The sequence below is a fragment of the Augochlora pura genome, chromosome 6 (assembly GCF_028453695.1).
Source record: "Augochlora pura isolate Apur16 chromosome 6, APUR_v2.2.1, whole genome shotgun sequence".
In the NCBI taxonomy this organism is placed as follows: Eukaryota; Metazoa; Arthropoda; class Insecta; order Hymenoptera; family Halictidae; genus Augochlora; species Augochlora pura.
The window spans coordinates 20,440,882-20,459,400 of NC_135777.1; the positions used below are offsets into that span (position 1 = coordinate 20,440,882).

Sequence of the window (18,519 nt, forward strand, 5' to 3'; positions counted from 1 at the left end):
AAGATCGCGTCCTCACCGAGCGGCGCGTATTCCTGGCTGAACACGTAGAACCCGGCGGTCTCGAACGCGACGTCGTAGGTGGTGATGATGTTTCTGTGAGCGGCCAGGTGCAGCCCGTAATGGAACTCGCGAAAGAAGTCCGTGATGCCGGTGTACGCCTTCGGCAGGGCCTTCAGCACCATCTCGGTCTGGGTGCTGCGGTGCTCGGTCAGCAGGATCTTGCCGAACCATCCTTCGCCGACGATTTGCAGGATATCGAACTCGTCGATCAGATTCACCTGTTCGGCAGAAAGAAAGTGTGTGCGGCTCAGCTGGTGCTCGGGAACCGCGGGGACCAGATCGAAGAGGGGGGGACGCGCGCGGCCGAGTACCCGCGGAACAGCTGCAACTTCCCCCGAATCGATTCGGTTTGCCGAGGGGTGGGCGCGGGGGACGGCGAAAAGCCGGAGGAGAGCGGAGAGAACGTCGGGAGTGGACTATGTCCGTCGCGACCATCTATTTTTAATTCCACTCACGAAGGCGTTCCGTCGCGTCGTGTCGCGTCGCTTCGTGTCGCGTCGCTTCGTGTCGCGTCGCGGCGGGCGCTTCGATACGGACACGACGAAAGATCGACGGGACAAACCCCCGTGCCCTAACATGATTTATTCGGGGGTGACTCCGCGAAATACTAATCGCGGGGATCGTTCGATCGGCGTCGTTCATTAACGCGGGCGTCGCTTCGAATCAACGGTGATCAACGCGCTAAATGAGCGTCGCCTCTTCTGCATTCCCAATCAGCGCCACGATCTTGCGATATTAATTTCTGCTGAGTTTTAGACGACACATTATACCGAACTCCAACGCATCTCATTCTCGTGCTATATTTTTGAAATATTTGTTTTTGCAATTTTTATCGGACACGATTTACTCTTCTCCTTTTAGTACACTTTTACTTCAGCGAAGTAGAGTACAATACTTCAGATACTCGAGATAGCAGAACTTTATTGGATCGTAATTCGATCGTAATAACGTACTCTGCAGTTCCGCCGTAAAGATTACGATTTTATAAGTCGGATAAATCTCAACGTAGAATGATAAGGTATTGCGTATTTCCCCACTTAGAAAACACTGATAACATTAAAATTGCAAAAGGTATTATTTCGTGACGTTTAGCACGTCGGGCTAAACAGTTTACCTTTATTTTTCCAGTGAAACAAATGAAACGATCAAAGATATTCAATTATTTAACTCGTCCAGGATTGTACTAATAAAAAAAGATATTTAATTTGACACTGTAACCTCCAATGTTATCGTGATTGGTTTGAATAATTTAAGTTTCATTAGGCATACAGTTGCCGTTCGATATTTCTATATTTGTCTCTTCTAATTTATCTTAAATGTGACGTCACAGTTTGACGTTCCTCAACATTTATAATCTACGACTATAAAAGAATCTATATTGCCTAAGTTATATTATTTCCTATTATTATTTATCTTGTTAGAAATATATGCAAATACTCCTTGTTATTTCTTACTTTGTATATGAAATATTTTGTAATATTTTTGCGAGCTCTGTGAGAATTTTAGTATAAATCTAGCAAGATTACAATATTTAAAATAATCTGAATCGTTCAGTGGGGGGGATGGTTTCGCAAGCCGAAGACGTTTCCGGGTTCTCCGTCGATCCGCGGATTCGATGAATAAATGAGCGTGACGAGCGGCAACGTCCCAATTCGTGCGCGAAACGCCCGAGGCGGTACGGTTTGAGAAACTGTGGGGCACGCGGTTAGGCTCGCGGGACGCGACGGGATTGCGAATTGTCGGCAGTTGCCCAGAAACTTCGGTACAGTTCGCCGGGGGAAGTTTGGTCTCGAAGCGTTTTGTCTTACGGACTCTTCCGGTGTATATTCTGCCGAGTAACTGAAGTTGACTGAACTTCGTGGAAGTTTGATGTAATACTTGCACCTTTCGCCGGCGAACCTAGTCGAGCGAGCGACAGTGGGCTCTTACGTGTGGCGTCGGTTCGCGACAAAATAATTGGCCGTCCTGGCAATCAGGGTTCCATACTTTTACCGCGATAGAAAGAATTCAAAGAATTTTAAAAAATATCGATTCTCATTCTATCTTCTATAGGAAAGTCTGTTCTAATTTTTAATATAATTTTAACATTCTAATTTTCTTTGTTCGTCGATCTCTATGGATTACCCTCTCGATGGTCGACGATATTTAATACAATATTGCATTTCGATTTCATAACGTGGATATTTGTTGTAGGTTCGATCTAACATTTACTCGAAACGTTTGTTCGATTTTTCAGGGTTTGGATTGCTGGACTACAAGCGTACCGGCACGGTGTCCGCCTATTGGCTACACGTTGCAGATCAATCATGGCATTGTGATGCTTCATCATTTACATGCGCGTTTCGTAGACTAAACAACTCGTTTCTTTTTTCACGAAGATATACTGATCTCGATAAATATATTTGCTTCCGTGGATCAAAAATAGACAAAACTGAATGGAACTAAAAATATTTTCACCGAGCATATTATCTCGCTAGAGTTCCGAATCCCAAGCTGTATAGCGTGTTATTCGAGGGAGTCTTAGGCACAGTTTACTTTACCCGGGTGTATTTGCTTTCGAAGACGTTCTCGATCAAAACAGATCGTCGAAACTAGATAAAACCGAGCGTGCCTATAATTTAAAACGTAATCCGCGCCGTAAATTACTTAAAGACTCGTGAACAGTCGAACGCTCCGCCCCGGGACAGGCGAAAGCCTCGCGCGGCAAAACAACTAAATCCGAAAAACCGTCGGCGAGCGAGAAGCCCGAAACGTCCCCGCTATTTCCTCCCCTCGTAAATCACTCGGTGCGTCAAACTAATGGTATATATCGGTAAGTAGCAATGGCCCCCGGAAGATACGTCCGAGCGGCACCACGGTCGCGAAGGTTCCGGCGCAGCTGGCGTCGCCGGTGGCATAATGTCACGGATCGAAGGCAGAAAATAGAGGCGCGAAAGGGTTACCGGCCGAGGCGCGCGCGCGCGCTGTCCCCGATTTTCCAGAGACTTTCGAAACCCCCTCGAGAAGAGGATTTACAGCCTGTCCTTTGGAACAATGGGAACACGCGCTCCGGCCCAGAGATTGCTTTATTACACGCTCGGCCGCGAACCAGCTCCGCGCGTACAACTTCGCCGAAGTGTTAAAGGTTACAATCGCATCGCGCATTGTCATAAAGTGGGCATCGGGCGAAAGTTGGTTTATTGCCAGAGAAGAGAAGAGAAGAGAAGGAGGAGGAGGATTGCCGGTCGCGCACGATGTAAATGCACCACGTACGATCACTATTTCGGGATCCTGACGAGCACCGCCTGGAAACGTTGTCCCGTTGCTCCGTTATCCGTCCGTCGATGGATGATTTAAGGATTTACGACGATCGATGGGATGTCCAACCGGCCGACCGAGCGATCCCTTGTTTCGAAAGTCTTTCGCTGGCTGAATCATCGGGTGCAGAAAAAAATCGAGGCCGCGTGCGCGAAGGACCACCATTGTCGAGACAATGCTCTTGCACGACCGTGCATAAAGCCTCGAGGAGAATGTCGGGTATTTATTTCGGGACTCGGTGAATTTACAGGTCGACGGTGACGGATCGGACCGGGGATGGAGGTCCGGCGAGAGCGACCGATAAAATGTCAGAACGGTGCTATAATCGTTCGTGTTACCGTAAGGAAGTTTTATCGGATTTATTCGATCCGGCCAATCGAAAGAATCGCGTTAGGGGGGTGTGTGTGGTGTGGGCTAACGAACGGCGATGAAACGGCGGTCGTGTGGCGAAGACACGACCCGGGAATCGAGTTACCTTCTCGAGCTCGAACTCTCGTATCCTGTGAATGGAGCCGCCGATGGCTTTCTTCATTAAGCTCATTCTGACGGCCGGTCGTCGGTCCTGCGCCACGGGCACGAATGGAAGCCAAAAGTCGGGATGACGTTTAACAATCCGGTGTGGTTGACGCTGAGACCGCGAGGCTCACATTCTGTCATTTCGCGGTGGACGCTCTGTCGAACTCTGCCCTGAACAGATTGAAAGTGACTCCGTTACATTGATCTGGCCGTTCCATTACCGGAAAAGAACGGTCCTCTACAGCTGCGCTGCTCCACATTCCCCGGCACCCTGCTCGGAACAAGACAAACACGGCCCTTTCTGCACCGTTGCGAAACGTTTTACCAAACATTTTTACAAGTTCTCCAACGCTTTCCGAAACTTTTTGTGCAGCAGACATTTTTTATCCTGCAACATATCTTCGCAACTTCTGTATGAAATAAATCATATATCGAACAGAAGTGGTCGTCAATATTTTTCTAGATTTTATATTTTTGTAGACTGTAGGTTCCTGTTATAGACTCTATATCGAACAGAAATGGTTGTCAATATTTTTCTAGATTTTATATTTTTGTAGACTGTAGGTTCCTGTTATAGACTATGTATCGAACAGAAATGGTTAGGAATATGTTTCTAGATTTTATATTTGTATAAACTATAGGTTCCTGTATCGTTGAACACCTGGCGAATCGAATCGGACGCTTTTCAATCCTTCAAGCGCGACTCACGATTTGAATACTTCTCGGTTCAACGCAACAGTTCTAAAACTACCGGCGCGAGAAGTGTCCAAAGGCGGACTTTCGGTGCAAATAAACGCGCGGCACTCGTTCTCTCGGCACGGTGCACAGCTTGTCTCTCTGTTGCTGAGGATTTGCCAAAGCTCGCGAAACGGTGCCCGCGCCGACGGATAGGAGAATTTTGGACGGGCACACCGCCCGCGTCGTTTTCTAACAACAGAATCCTGTCGGGAATTAAAGCGTTTGCCAAGGCGGGCGCGGGTCGGCCGCGCGACGGCAGGCAAAGTTTGTCGAAAACCATTTAAACCGCGATCTCGTGCTCGCGTTTCCGCAAAGCGGGGTGTAGAGTAAGTTTTGGATAATGCGCCCTTTGTGCCGGTCGCGGGCAGGCAACGCGCGTTCCCCGTCGAGTTGCAAAGCTCGCGACGAGCACTCCGCGAATCCCGTCGTCGATGACCGAGCGAGAAATGTTTGGTAAAAACGACGTTTCTCCGCCGCCCGTGGAGAACCTTGGCGGAAAACAACTACTTCGGCCGGGGAGTGGATAGATACATTTGGCGGCGGGTCGTATCGCGCCGCCGCTGCTGCTGAAAAGAATCGGCCCCGACGTTTGATGTTCGGCTACTTCCGATGGAGAACGTGGTCTCGCGATGCGAAACATGGCGGCCGCATGAAACATTCATGCGGCGAGATGGGAGAAGCATCGATACGCGTTCAAGGGAAACGCGAGCGAAAAGCCGGAGACATGAAAGAAATGCAAAGAGTGCGAACAATTTTTCGAGAGAACGCTCCCGCGGAGACGAGTCGTCGCGCGTGTCCGTCGAGCAAAAGGATTTTAATAACGAGCGCGGAAGGAGACGGCGCGGCAGCGTATGTTAGCTAGTTATCCGGGACGAAGCGTCGGTTTTAACAGGACTTCGCGCGGCGAAGGGCCGCCACCTAGTCGATCGAAGGGTTAATGGACTTTTAGCGTAGAACTTTTAATTATAGCGGATCTGGGTTACAGTGCTTCAACGGCAATTCGGGAATGACGGTTGTTATTCCGGGGTACACGTGCCGCGGACGAAAATAGCGTTACAGGTTCCTGGACATAATTCGTGGTTGTGTATTATCCCTCGAAATAAATGAGCCGGCCTCCGCGTAATTCCACGTACACGGTTGTTTCTTCTCTAAACAGCTATGCCCCGTATTTTCGAATTGCGATAATTGTTGCGCAAGTTGGACAACGAAACGCCGCAAATCTCGGCCGGCGTACACGTACACGTACGTACGCGACACACTCGCAGACGGACCGCTTCATTCGCCAAATTGCGGCGACTATATCGGTCTCCTTTCTCCGAGGTTCGACATCGTAGACCGTTCCGACGACGAGAATTTACTAAATAGTACCAGATTTCCCTGCGAAGAATGAAAAATTCTATTTTAACCCGTCGAGCCCCGTTCCAGTTTCAATCATGGGGGCCATAAGTTACGGTGGAGTTTTTCGGAGCAGCGTCGAGCGCTGCTTTTAGGAATATAATCGACTGGATCTGTAGACAAAGAAAATTCGAATCTTACCAAGGAGTACAGTGTTACGCTTCTTTTCGGTTGTGGAAACAGTTTCGGCACGGAATCACACAAGCTGGCGCACTATCACAGCACGCATTGATCACTATCCTCGGATCATACTGCGATTCACAAGAGTCCTCCTCCGATTCTCTAGCACTCACTCGCGCACTTCACTGGCACTCCGTTCCAAGAATTCGTTTGTGCCACAATTAATCCATCGGAAATGTCAAAGCGGTTCGGAAGACAGACACCGCGAGCGAATCGCGAGCGTTTAGCGAGCGGATCGCGGCCGAATAGAAGCGTGATAGTTCGTCGATCGGATCGAGGGACTTGCTCGACGAGCCTGCGTCTGTGTCCGCCGGGATTTGTGATTTCACCGCGACTCCCGTGTTCGCTGCACTCTTCGAATGTCTGCAGTATTTATAAAACACCGACCGGAAAGCGCTACTGGCGAGCTGATTTTGGCGCCGAGCCGGCTTGGCCGCGCGCGCTAACGCCTCGACGCGGACGATCCACGTCGCGTCCGTCGCGATCGCTAGGGGAACGCGCGTTTCGCATGTTTTCGAGCGTGGAACGTTCGCCGATCGTCGCGTCGGACAGCCTCGCATTTTTCCGCGGATCCGCCGCGTCGGACGCGGCTCGTCTCGCGGCTCCCTCCCCGCCGGCAAATTTATACGTCTGCGTCGCCGGCGCGATGAGCATTCGGCGTGTTTTATGGGAACGATGAGTAATTCGCGAGTTATTTTCACTCGGGAAACCGGGGCTTGGGAAGATAATGGGGCCGGGACGGGTCTCGCGAGGAGGAGACAAGCGAAACGAATCTCTTAATTGAACTTCTTCGCCGCTGTTTCGGCCGACAGTGATTTATTGTAATTAGCGCGATATAATATCCGATTTGCGGACCTTCGCGCATTTATTTGGGAAAGTTAGGGTAATCAGGCCTGACGAAGAGTAATGCGAAAAGTTGGGCTCGCCGCGATGGAAAAATTTCTGCTGATTATGGTATCTTTAGTCTTTCGGTTGAGGAACCCGTTTCCACGGGGAATGGATTTCACGGTGTCCGAATTGTGCAGAAATGTTTCTCCGTGGATCCGATGTGCGACATGTATTTATAATTTACGTTCTGTTGCATAGCTGTTGTGGACGCGTTTATTGTATTTCAGATCTATATCAGTTCGGTGGGAGCTGTCTGACTCGCGAAAATATTTGAGCGAATTGCGTGGCGTTCGTGGAATTTGTATAGCCGAATTTCGGTGAACTTATAGTTTTGCGAATCGTCATTGACAGTAGAAATTGTTTATTGTTCGGGTTATAATTCGTCACTTTTCTATGATTATTCGGAGTCTGACTCATCACGGTTATATCGTTATATGCTTTTGACTGTTCTATATAATTCTTAAAATATCGAATTATTCACCTATTAAAGAGTCTCTTATATTAGTTAAAGAATTAATGAAAGCCCGGCACGCTGTTTAAAATTCTCCCACGATTGATTCATCCTGTCTGCTACTGACCTCTGTCAGAACTTGGCAGAACCGACTATACCGTGGAATGTATTATCATACACGCAGACGTTGCATCGTGAATAAAATCATGGTCGTGGTATAGGGATAAATTTAACATTGCGGATAAGCTGTAGAAATAGATTTAATATGTATTCACAGACGAGATAGCGAATAAACAAAATATTTTATGGGAACTTGTGCCTTCGAATTTAACTGTAGTATCTAGTGGATACTCGGCACTGATTTTAGCGCCCTCGTCGCACGGACGACGGCCAGCTGAAACACTATACACTGAAATAGAATTGAAACGGTAAAAAGAATGTACTTTACAATAGATCGACTTTTGATTTGAAAATAATTCGGATAGCATACTAAAAACGTACATAAGAGATTAATGGTAAATTGAAGAGTTTCAAAAAGATGATTTATTATGCCTTCTCATTGGAATTTGTAGATAGATTATGATTTCATCCTTGCGAAAATTTAGTCCTTGTAATATAAAATATAAAAATTAAAAAATTAAAAAATTTTTTAAATATGAAATATACAGTTTCTTTGAAAGAATTTTCTTATCGATCTTTCACTGATACATAGATAGTTTTCAGCTTTTTAATATGTATAATAACTTCTTTTACCAGTGATGCTGATGATCGCTCCCTTTACTATCACATCTTTAATTTTTTCAATAAAAAAAATAGATACAATTGGTACTGCCTATTCTTGTTTTAAAAGACGGATCAATGAAATGTTTCAATTAATTAAACTTTTATTTCAAGGGAGAAGGGGTCTCTAAAGAAGCGGTTCAATGCAGTTTGCAAGATTGGTATCTGCATAGAAGTCAACTGAGGGCAATGAAAACTGAGATGTTAAATCTATTTATATACCTTGTCTGTGTTATCATATCGTCCCGAATTATACCAGCGGAGTATACAATTCGCAAACTAGATCTGTGCAAAAATTCCTTGAACCTCTGTCGATAACCCTGCGATTTCGTCCGTCGTATCTGATGGTCCCTATTTTAACTGATTATAAAAAGCTCAACGAATATAAAACATACGGCATAACATTTTAATATATGAATAGTTATGCTATCCATTGCTTCAGTTTGAAGAAAACTCTAAAACTTGATCCTATATAAATTTTTAAATTATTTTCTTCAAACAATATATTTCTCTTTATATACCCAATATAAATCGATATAGCTGTTGCATCATTTTTCGAAAAATTACATGTAAAACAAACATGTCTGCCATCTTGTGCATACAAAATTATTATTTCACCTTCCACTCTTTCATTCATTCGTCACATTCAGTCTTATGCATTTCATATTATTCATTTCCTACGCTCAAATATTTAAATTCTATTCCTTTAGCTAACATCATTTACATATCTAATTATATCTCTTCTTCCTTTGAATTCTTTTCTGTGTCAGTTCTTTTCACCTCTATACTGCACTATCCTTCTCCCCATTTTTCCTTCTCTGGCAGCCCATCTTACATCGTAAGCCCACATAATTCACCCTTCGAAGCTACGTATTCCACACTCCTATAAATGCCAGCTATAGATTTCCTAATAACCGTCTAAAAATATCGAGCAAATCACGGCGGGCCGAAAGCAACGTTAAACAAATTCAAATTTCGCGCGGCTTCCTGTCGTCGGTAGTGCCCGGCACGCGGTCGCAGATGGCGCCACGGTGTCGTCGTTGGCGGCGGCGCAGGTAGCTGGCAGCTCGAGTCCGTTGAGTCCGTTTCCCCAGCTTTCCCGTGTCACGGTGTCGCGAGCGCGTCTGTCGTCGACGCTCGCGGTGTCCGTCGGTTTTTATCTGATCGTCTGCAAAGAAAATACGATTCGGCAAGTGTACGAGCACCGGTCGCGAGCGATCGGTCGGTGGGTCCGTGGTACGCGGTGTTGGAAGAGGACGAGACGAGGACGGACGAACGGGGCCTAGCCGAGGGACGGTGCGAGACGAGCTGCGGGACGAGTCGAAGCGAGATAGACGACCTGGGGGTTAGAGAGCGACAAACGGGGATAGTGTTCTAGAACTAGTGAGAGAGAGAGAGAGAGAGAGAGAGAAACAGAGCGAGCGAGAGGGGGGGCAGAGGAACGGAACACGGCAGGAGCGAGAAGAAGCTAGAAGTGTGTCGGGGCAGTCCGTCGAGGAAGGAGCAGGGAAAATCTTCCTTTTCCTCTTGCGACCGGATCGAAGGGGTCAGAGGGTTCGCGGGTGGGCGGGGTACCGAACCAGAGGAGAGGAAACGCTTGGTAAGAGATCCAGCCCAAGAAGGGTGCCGAAGAGTCCCTCTGTGGAGGAAGAGCACCGTGTCGACGAACGGGTGTGCGAGAAAGAGACAGTGCGGTGCCGTGTAAACATACATCCCATTGCCGTGAGTGCGTGCGCGAGAGTGGCAATCAACGGCGGTCCGACGTGGTTCGTGGTCGCCGTCGGAAAGTTTGTTTGCAGCTGCCGTCCGTCCTTGCCGACGGTCCAGTGCCGTTTTCGTGCGCCGGGAAAGAAATAGCACACGCCGACCAGAAAATCGGCCGAGCAACGGTCCCAGGTGCCGCGGCATCAATCGTCGCGGCGTACGGGCACGCGTATGAACCTGTGTCACAAATGACAGTCGATCGGACGGGAGGGAAAATCAGCTGCTCGCTGGATTCGTCTGTCTAGCGGGGTAACCGGTAAGTCGAATCATCTCCAATTCGATTCCAACGGTTTTAGTGGACTCTCCTGTAAAAATGGCTCCTGACGTTTCTCTTCCTGTCTTCTTTGTGTATCCACTCCCACTCTGTCCATCTCTTTCTCACTCTCTCTCTCTCTCTCTCTCTCTCTCTCTCTTGCTCGCTCACCCTCCCTCTCTTGCGATGCTCCCTATCTTTCTCTCTCTTACTCGCTTTTCACCGATCTCTACTCTGCGCCTTGCGGTATTCCTGCACGTAAATCGACCGTCAGATTTTCTTGATTCCGCTGGGTTCTTCCTCTCCTTTCTTTCAGGTGGTCATACTGTGTGCGTGTGTTCGTGCTCAAGTGTGAATGAAACGCTGCTTCTTAAAGCTATCTGAATACGGTAAAATGTTTGCAAGGATGTTACGCGATACGAGAGAGCAAATATTATTTTCTAGCGTGCTGGAAGCAGTTACTGCGGAGTAACCGATTGCCGTGTCTTTGGTTTCGTTTTGGGCCTAATAAACTTTGTGTTTATCGAATAAGGCATGTTAAATTTTGTCATTCAGAAATAAACAATTAAAACACGAGCGCACGGCCATCTCAACGGTTCCAGCTCCACTACCCTATTCATTCTGAATACAATGCGAGCTCGTCGGTTGTGAATGTTTTGAATAAGAAGTTTGGCCATTGATAGCTCCACACGCGGCGCTCGATGACCCAACCTAGACGGCACAAGTGCGTATTTCACAATGTATCGAGTCCATATTTAGTTTCATTTAGTACCTGAAAATTGCCCGTTGCATCTCTTGGAACGACGGCATGAAAATATCTGCCACCTCGCGCCGCGCAACCTCCGTACGAGCGTTTTGTTCACGGCTATAAAACTTTAAGAGATAATGATCGGTTTATACACGAGAGTGGACACGCTGTATGCTTGTATTCGACGTATCTGCGAGGCACTCGGAATTTTAGCGAGTGTCGCGCGTGCCACTGACAGGTCTTTAACTATCGGCTGATACGTGATTCGTTTATAAACATTCCGAACTTACCCCGTGCGATTTTCGATGTGCTCGGTCCGGAACCAGATGACACGATTGCGAATCGTTCGGAACACCAAGCTACGACAACAGGAAAAGATCCTTCGTTCTTGTAAGACAGCTTCCGCCATATTTATTTCTTACGGGTACATAACCTAACACGACCTTGGGGTGCTTGCGATAGACAAATAGACGAGCGAACTTTCCCAAGATTCAATGGTTTCTCACGATAGCTAGATTAGAATAGCCAGTAGTTGTTTGATTTATTAATTTATGCGGAATGATCCGTCGAGAGAGAAATGTTGATGAGCAGAGGCTGTCATGCGATGGTTCTCGGCGCGTTCATTGGTAACGTAGCCGCAAGAGAAACGAACCTCGAATGATTAAGGACATGGCAATTTGGAAAATGTATTCTTTTCGAAGACTTATAGGGAAGTTGCCATCAATATGCCAACATTTATCCTCACAGTATTAGTCAGACTTTCCATATTCTGTCTGCGTTAAAAAGGAATTACAGGAGGTGAATCGTAAATTAAATTTCACCGCAGACGGTAAATTTTCCACAAAGAATGTAATGCCTCGGCAAGAAAAATTAGCTGATTAGAAGGCGCATAATCAAACGGGGACAAATATCGAATGTTCCGTGCTTGCATTCTGGTAAGCCGACCGTTTCAATGTTTTCCAGTAACCGCGTTAACAGTGTTCTAAAACAAAGTCGCCGCGTCGATGAAAATATTCGCCGCACCGCGCCCGCGTGCCACGGAAACTGGCACAAAGTAGCCAGGGGCAGAGGTATCGAAAAACGCGGGCCGAACCTCGCCTCCGCCGCGCCACGGTTGAAGCATGCCTTCTGAATGGCACAATTACGTCGCTTTATTTCCAAGTCTAATTCATTATCATTGAAATGCCGGTCTGTTTTATTTGCGCGCTCGCAAAAACGGTGGTTCCGTTCCTAGCGTGCCTGGCTCCGCATAAATAAACCGTGTCCAAGAGTTTGCCGTCGAAATGGCGCTTTAACAGTCCGCGCCGCTGGAAAGGATGCAAATCGAGACACGAAGGCCCGAGTGCACGGCCGGGAGGCACGAAGCGAAATGATATCGGTTGTATCCGAGCAACGAACAAGTTTTACGGAGCGGCTCACGGGTCCGCGAATATTTCAATGCTAAGGTCGTCCGATGACTGGGCTCCTCGGGCAATGGGTTACAGAATGTTCCGTGCTTGGTCTTCCGTGTGGGTAATTAATCGCATTAATATTTAACGAGACGCGGAACCGGTTCTTGCCTCCTCGGGACACGATTCACCGAAAACTGTCCGTTCCGTAGCAAGTACTCGCGAGCCTCTGAAATATTTCGAACACGAGTGCTTCAGGGACGTAGTTTTGTTCCGTCGAAGGAGGCTGTTCTTTGTTAACATAGAATATGCATTGAATAATTAATAGACATGAACGGTATGAATAGTAGTATTTTGTTTCGTTTAGAAAAAATAGGGAATTATTAAATAGTTAAGATTCTCGCTCGACTCAGCGAACTGAGAGTGACCACTGTGATCGATTATTGGTGAAATTCAGCAAATAACATTGATTCTGCTGGACCCTCTGGGGTGTCAGTCCGCAAGTTAATTACGCCGGTAGACGAATCCTCGGGAACTACGGGTAGCCACTTGACCGGAAGTGGACGCAAGGACAATCGGCCGTCCATGTGAACGGGACAAAAGCAGAAAAGGGGTCCTCGGCGCTTCGATCGGCAGGTTAACGAACCACTGAAATGTTAATGCCTCGTTACGTCACGTTCGTTTACCGTCCGCAGAGAAAGGGGTCAAAGCGACGGAAGGAGGCGGCCGGAAAAAAAGAGTGCTGGACGACTAAAAACGGCGCGGCCTGGGTACACTATCGTGCAGATTACAGAGTCGCCACGTCTCGAACGTCCTTGTTCCGCGCTCCCCTCCCGCATTTTCGCACCTCGGTTATCGCGGAATGCACGCGTGCACTTGGTCGCCGGCCGCACCCGCTCGGAGGCTTCTAATCGCCCCGCTAATTAGCCCTGAGGTCCGAGGCGAGAGAGTAACCCCACCACCCTCGCCGACCCGCAGAGTTTCCGCGTGTCGAAGCCTCGAGGAATCTGCTGGTTAACGGTACGCGACCGCTACCTGTTACGCACCCGTTCCCCGTGCGTTTACGTTGCGCATTACCGTGGGTTATCGTCTCTGAAATCGAAACTCGACGGGACCCGTGTTCGTGCCGCAAACGTCTCTTCCCCCTTCGAACGATTGAGAAACAACGTTTCCGCGACAGTAACCGTTGTTGCGCAATCGTCGCTTTTTCCCACCTTCGCCTCGGCGCCGCACAATAGACGGAAAATCCCTCGAAGTTGTGTTCTTGAAGTTTCGTGTTTCGGAGAAATTTTCGTACACGCCGGCGTCAGCTTGCTTTTAAGGAAACTCTAAGACCGATAGTCCGACGTTAGTATGTACTCTCCGCTTTCAGTTAATTTATGATAGAGACAGGGGTTCGACGTGGTTGTTCCGAGGCGTAGTTCCGTCAACGGACAAACTCCAGATGGTGGCCAGCAACACGAAACTCCTGTTCGTTCGGGATGCACACATTGACACATGTTTGAAAAGTTAGGGATCTTTAGGTACGACGGGCGACCCGAGGCCATACTGTCGTCTTAAAGAATGGGGGTAGTTTTCTTGAAGGATTTAACTACCTAGGGGGGAAGGGGCAAAAGCCGTTTGGTAAGAGGTCTTGAGACTTACGAATTTTGTTGACACGCTTTTTAGATTTTAGAAGGGAGAGAGAGAGAGAGAAAAAATTATGATTTGCTACCTTTGGATATTGAATTCAGTTCATATGCAAAAATTTCGATTTTTTAACCTAGACGCTGTGTCATGATCAAATGAAAATTTTATACGTCGATTTCAAGGAACAAAAGTTACATAACTTCGTCTGCTTTTAATTAAGCATTTTAATTGGAAATGACCAGTAATGACTTTTGGATTTTTCTAATAAATTTTTCAAAATTATCTTCTATATTACTTACTTGTATTCTTCTATTACCTCACATGGTGTTAAAAAAAGCATTCGATAGTTATATACTATATAGTACACACTGTATCGAGTAAAAAAGCCTTAGTAAATATAGGCTGAAAGGTCAAGCGTTTCCGAGATATAAACATTTTTGTTTGCTATCTTCATGATTAATAATAACTGGATAATATCGATGTAACTGTGTAATAATGGCCGATTCTCAATGAAATCTATTGTCAACAATAGAATGAAGACAGTCAGAATTCGATGTCTAAACGCTGAAGTGAACTATCGCTTGCGATGGAAGCAAGTGAATCAATCATAATGCTAGCAAACAGTAATGTTTATGTTTCAGAAACAGTTGACCTTTCGACCTATGTTTACTAATGCTTTTTTATTCAGTCTGTCTCAGCGTGTCTTATATACCATTTTGTGTGCTGTGTTATGAATACACCTGTATGGGACCTTCAGAGTCTGTGAATGGAAGGCTAGGTTCGCTTTGACTAGTCACTTTGGAACTTTGAATAATACATACGTTATTATATGTTCTTTACTTTTCAAAACAAAGTCATAATTATATTGAGAATTATATCATAATGTTAATTTCATAAGGCCTAATTTTCAATAAAAATTTAATATAATTTTTACAAACTATCTTTCGTTATTCGAAAATTTGTATAAGGTTGACACGTAAAATATTGATTCTTTAAAATCGTTCATTTAATGTACCCTGGCACTGAGTGAAAAAATCTAATTGTCTATTAAAAAGTGACTGCAACTGTTAGGAACTTTCATAATAGAATGGCCGAACAGAAAGTGAAACATAAACAAAAGTATTCTTTATCAAGAATCACGATGCCTTTCAAACCTCCAATTTGCAAAATCTTGCGTTCAACTAGCACACAGCAATTCCTAACATTATTTTTCAATTTCTGTTGAACACGTTTAGCAGCGCTTCCACTCAAGGCCATAAGTTTACAAGACACCGGAGAAAGTTTCGATTAAAGTTACAAGTTGTTTTGATGGCCGGTCCCACGCGGATACGTTTCACGAGGTTGCTCACCTTATTTTGAAGCTATTTATGGGATTGCACGAAGCAGCTTGCGACTAGGAAGAGTCGAACCGCGGCAATTAGGTGCGTTGCACTCTTCCAGTTCGAACACAAAGGAAACGAACGCGTTTCAATCCCGCAAATACTATCCTCTCTCTTTCTCTCTCTCTCCCTCTTCGAGAAATGCTCGCGTACTCGGATTCCAGTGCATACACAATGATCTATGCTCACGTCGTGGCATAATGCTTTTTCGTTCCATTACTTCTGGAAAGATGCACAGAGCTCCGCTCCAATTTCCGATCAGCGGAATGTCTCTCATTGCAGTCTAACGATCGGAGAATCGGACGCTTTTACTGCGTTTCTGATGGCTCGGGGAAATATTATTCTTGGCTCTCTAGCCGGGCCATTATATGGGACGGCTGATTTTGGATTCATTTTCATCCCGGCGAGATCGATCCGAATCGTTGGACTTTGTGTCTAAGCCACTACAATCGCGCATAAAAGTGTTTCCCCGCTTGGCGTTCGAACGAAACCATTTTTCTCTGCCAAGAACCACTCTTAAATAACCGATCGATTGTTCTGGCGAGGCTCTAACTTCCTGTCGGAGGATTGATCATTTAAACCATCGTACTGCTCTGCATTGTTCGGTGCAAGTGATCATTAGACTGTGTATTTTATGCATTTATCGCATGAATAGGCAGGCGAAATTTGAAACAATCAACGTATAAGAGAATTTAAGGATATCTGTATATTATTTTCGAATCACTAAATTTATTTAAAAAAATGAAGATATCTGCGATTGATAAATATGGTTTTAGTGATTATGGTGGTTTATTTAATATACATTCAAAGATTAGAAATTGTATACAAATGTTTTCCACTTGGCTTTTGTATTTGTAAGAAATAGTCTCGCAAATTCAACACTTTTAAAATAAAAAATACAAAGACCGGTTGAATTAGACATTCGCCTTTAAAGTTATTGTAAAACTTTTATTTGTCTGCGGAATGACTTCGTAATGCTCGCTTCAAAGCATTCTTCCGTTAGTTAAATAAATAAATAAAGCTCCATCGAGTATCCACACTTTTTAGGCTCGACGACCATTGGTCCATCGCCGCTACATATTCTCGCCATAAGGGTCGCGCATGAATCAGAAAATCGTTTGACATCGTTCCCATACCCATTTCTGGCATTACACGCGCCGAGCGCCGTTTAACTCGATCCTCGCAGGACGACGATAAAACGGGTCGAGCGATCGTAAAAATCGACGAGACCCATCGTGCGCGCGTCGGGGCGCCGATAATCCGCGCGAGGCGCGCGTAATATTGCGTTCTACATAAACCGCGACACAATATATACGTTTATCGTGGCGGCCAGCTTTTTTTTTTTCCCCGCGATTGGAGTTTGCATTCTCGATGGCACAACGATCAACGTTATCACAGTCGTAGTACGCAATCGACGATAAACCAGAGAACGTGTGCGCGAGCTCTCGCGAGGCGCAGTTCGCGTCGACGCGACCGGGTAATTAATTCATTAGGCGGTTAGCGCATCGGTCATTTCGCTTGTTTATCGTCGGTGTATAAAAACTCGGCTTTGTTCTTTGAGCACCATCGATATTTAATTTTATCTACGACTGCGCGCGGTTATACGAACTGCTAGAATTGTTCGCATCGCGATCTTGATTTATTTTACGTAATAGAACGTTTTTCTAAGAATTAATGTGTATTTGTGCTCTTCTTAAAGATGGAGACGTTTAGATGTTACGATATTTGCTCCGAACGCCTACACACTTGACGCGCCTCGGTAATTAATTCATTAGGCGGTCAGCGCGACGGTCATTTTGCTTACTTATTACAGGCGAGTCGTTGGCATTTCGCGACATCGGCGCGAATGAAATCCGAAGACACGCGGCCACTCTCTTTCTCTCTTTCTCTCACTCACTCACTCACTCACTCACTCTCTGCCTTTCGAGTGGACGACCTTTCCTGTAATGTCAGCGCTCTCCGCCGGGGAAACTCGTCTTCCCCGGTGAAATTACTGGCTAATGAAATTTTTTTGCCCGGTCTCCGACTCCGGATTACCCGCGCACTCCGGTCTATTTCTGACTAATCGAGAGATCTGGAAATCAATTTACCGTGTCGTCGCAGAATCCGATCCGCTCTCGTTTAAACTGGGCCACCGGGCTGAAACATCCTCGGTTCGTTTAACAGGGGGATACCGGTCCGAGAAAGTAATCGGGCTCGAACCTCTGGCTTTTCTTATCGAACAGATGCGCGGGATCGAATTTTTCAAGCAGCAGAAGAAAACGTGGCTTTTTCGAGGAAATCTGTTTGGTCACGTGCTTTAAGACGCGATGACAAATCTCGGTATGGTAGCGCGGGAGATTCCTTCGAATGCATGGTAGAAGAATCTCGTCGACTGGGTTTATTCATATCTTTTTTTATACGTGGCGTGGGATGACGGGATTTTAGAGGAAACTTGATGATTAGAGAAATGATATCGTTTCTGTAAGAGTCACATGTTTGAGACTGACGCGAGTATAGTCGCAGTTGCCGATATTGTAAAAATGTATGTATGAGAAGTTTTTAAATAAGTTTCTTTTTTTAACCAGTTAACTGTTGCAACTTCTTTGAAAAGCGTGTACCTAAAAAATATGCCTACATGGATTCAAAGAATATCTTTTAGATTTCACTGAAATTGCGGTTTAGACGACAAATTGTAACTATCTTTTTCGCATGACTAATATACTCGTGGTAACTACCCACTCTACATAAAACTAACTACTCATCATTTCTTCATGACTCGTTAAAAGTAGCTAACTGGTTAACCATATGCTATAATAGAAATCATACTCAGTTAAAATAAATTTAATCTTGTCATTGTTATAGAAGAATATACATTAGTCACGTTACGGTTTCAGTAAGGAAAAGACGAAATATTTGCGCAACTTCTGGGATGATCCAGTACAATAATTGAACATTGGAACTAGCAGAGGCGTTATAATGACTCACTTTATACTTCAGGGTCTACAATCACGTCAGACATAAATGTGCTTTTCTTGGCAATTTACTGCTTGCGCGTTTATAATAAATACACG

General features: G+C 45.8%; 1 protein-coding gene and 1 pseudogene across 1 annotated transcript in view; one reads left to right on the forward strand and one right to left on the reverse strand.

Moving 5' to 3' along the window:
- LOC144471001 (serine/threonine-protein kinase meng-po pseudogene) overlaps nucleotides 1-6,614 on the reverse strand; it is an 8,212-nt pseudogene extending 1,598 nt beyond the window's left edge.
- An 11,810-nt stretch (nucleotides 6,615-18,424) lies between these two features.
- LOC144471004 (uncharacterized) overlaps nucleotides 18,425-18,519 on the forward strand; it is a 7,189-nt gene continuing 7,094 nt past the window's right edge. The window contains exon 1 of the mRNA XM_078182640.1: nucleotides 18,425-18,458. Within this exon, the coding sequence (XP_078038766.1) occupies nucleotides 18,425-18,458 (34 nt within the window). The remainder of the gene's footprint in view (nucleotides 18,459-18,519) is intronic.